The sequence below is a fragment of the Tupaia chinensis genome, unplaced genomic scaffold (assembly GCF_000334495.1).
Source record: "Tupaia chinensis unplaced genomic scaffold, TupChi_1.0 Scaffold144602_1, whole genome shotgun sequence".
NCBI lineage: Eukaryota > Metazoa > Chordata > Mammalia > Scandentia > Tupaiidae > Tupaia > Tupaia belangeri.
Window position 1 is genome coordinate 1,439,379 of NW_006204462.1, and position 2,611 is coordinate 1,441,989.

At 53.0% G+C, this 2,611-nt stretch overlaps 1 protein-coding gene across 1 annotated transcript in view; it reads right to left on the reverse strand.

The window, feature by feature from the left end:
* LOC102473552 (tankyrase-1) overlaps window positions 1-2,611 on the reverse strand; it is a gene marked incomplete at its 5' end in the record, with an annotated part of 104,330 nt that overhangs the window by 24,870 nt on the left and 76,849 nt on the right. The window contains 1 exon segment of the mRNA XM_027767758.1: window positions 2,265-2,344. Within this exon segment, the coding sequence (XP_027623559.1) occupies window positions 2,265-2,344 (80 nt within the window).

Sequence of the window (2,611 nt, forward strand, 5' to 3'; positions counted from 1 at the left end):
GCTCTCACATGGGCACAGCCCAGACGCGGCACTCAGTCAGGTCCCGGTTCACAAAGCAGGTACAGGGAAGGGGCTGAGGCTGCATCCTGGGCGCAGATCCAGCACAAGAACATAGCGCCGGCAGTGACTGGTTTACAAGGGGCACCACGCTCTTCAGTGAGGACCCCGCTCTCTGTGAAGGGATTGCTGGGACCTGCCCCTTCACACACCAACACTCACTTTCTCTACCCAGTTTCAGGAAGCGATGGGAGAGCGGGGACCAGAAGAGGAAGGGCGGATGGAGCGGGCAGCACTGTCTGGCTTCACGAGGGCAGTGCTGCCATAAAGCTGCCATGACACAGGGAAGGAAGCTGAGCAACCTCTGCCCCCACGGGCGGGAGTGGGTCTGAGCACCTCCCAACTCTCCTCTCTGACCCTTCACCTCCATAGCAGAGTTAAGTGGTAAGAGGTGATGGGGCCATGAGGGCTCCTCTCTCAAGAATGGGACAATAGCCTTTAAAGAGACGGGGACAATAGCCTTTAAAGAGAGACTGGCCCGGGCCGGTCCGCCTGCCCCTCGAGCTGCTGATGCCTCGAGTTCAGACTTGCAGCCTCCAGAACTATGAGAGCTTAAGTTAATCTCACTTTTTTTTTTTTTTTAAGAGTTTTTTGCTATAGGGCGCGTGTGCTCACCAGAAAGACAGAGAGACAGAAAGCAAGAAATCACCCCTCAGTGGGGATGGCCACACCACAATCCCTCCTCCTCTATTCTCCTCTCAGGATCTTGGGCACGCATGCACACGTGCCCGGCATGAATTTAAGCCACCGGGTCCAGGACTCAAACCACAGTCAGCTACATGGGAGTCCAGCAACACAGCCATTATGCCAACTGCTGGTCCCAAGTTAACCTCACGTTTATTTCTGTAAAGAATATTGACAAGATAGGGATGAGGTAGAAAATAAGACACAGCTTATTGTCTTAGCTGACAAAACCAGAGACCCATCCTGCTTATTAAATATGTTGATGTCTGCAAATTCTTTACCCTCTGACTGACTCACTTTTCGGAAGCTAGAGCAATTCTTCACCCAGCTCCTACAGCACACCCTTCCTCCCAGTCCGTAACTTCAGTACTCCCACAGACCGTGGACGGGCACCGCCAGGCCCTGCTCACACCGCAGTGCTGTCTGCTTCACTGCCTCCATCCCACCGACAAGAGTGGGCCGGCCTCCTGTGCTGGGCTGTCCGGGGCACCTGAGCGCTGCTGTCCACACTGCCTGTCACGCGCGAACTCGCAGGACCGAACAGTGCATTTAGGACAGGTTCCACATGAACTCTATTGCAGTGAGCACGTGGAGCGATTCCGGGGCTCAAACACCACGTATGGCAGAAACGAGGGACTGCGTTGCCTTTACATACGAACTTTATGAGGGGAGTATCAGACGCGACGACACGAAGATGTTCCAGTTTACATCTAAGGAAACCTCATTTCTCTCCAGAGGCTTTTACGACTGAAGTTCTCTCCCTTCTCTGGCATCGTAGGTGATGCAGGAAGGTGGAAGTGCCCACACACTGAAACAAGATGGCACTTCCAGGCAGCAGAGCTCAGGGACGCAGAGTTTACCTTGTGAAAAGTGGTACGGGTTTTGGTCAACACCAATCTTGTAACTAGCCTTTCTTTAAAAACAAAGCAAATAAGATAAAAATGAAATGTCAACTCACGAACAGAAACAAAAGCCAAGTCCCGTTTTGGGTTATCTTCAACCCTGGATATACGATTACAAACAGGGCATGCCTGTGTGTTGTTTTGAAAATGACATTCAATACGAGAATATAACTTTATGCTTGGATAAAACGTTAACCCTACATCAGAAGTTTCTCTACCACAGGGAAAGTGTGACAGAGTTTTCTCAGCAAGCAGGCACAGTAAAGAAACCCTCTGGCATGTAATTCCAACGGCTGAGAGATCATGAGTGCTTTTCCGGAATCCGTGCGAGGAGGCCCTGGGAGAAGGCCAAGGAGCATTGCCCAACCTGCCCTCCTAACACCTAGGTGCACTAGCTCGTACATCTACAGCCACCCACGGGAAAGCAAGTGCCCCCATGCAGCCTGAGGAGACACCGCATCTGTGCATGCCCAGGCTCTGGTGGGCTGCCAGGGCAAGCGCCCTCCTGTCTGCAGACCTGCTCGGTCACGGTCTAGGGCTTGCACTGGAGCCTTTCCACTTGGAGCAGAGATGGGCACAGGCGGGCAGTGCCGCTGGTGCCACCTGGGGGCACACGCTCACCTTCACGGTTTCCAAGTCTCCAGCTTTCGAGGCCTCAAGGAGTCGGTAGTCAACGTCGGAGGTGCGCACGGGGGTGCTCTCTGCAGAGAAGAAAGACAAGACTACCGTGGGTTCCCGAGGGCCAGAGCAGAGACAGAGGCCACTATCTGATGGTCAGGAATTTCTGAGCTCCGGTATGGAATCCCCATCACCTCCAGAGAAGAAGTCAGTTTTCTTGGCCGGTCTACACCCTTGTCAACTAAGCCCAATTTAAACAAAGTTTGTAGAAGGTAGGGAGGAGACCCAGAGCCAGGAGAGCAAGAATGTGTACAGAACACCGATCTCACAAAGCATCGTGGCCAAGCCTG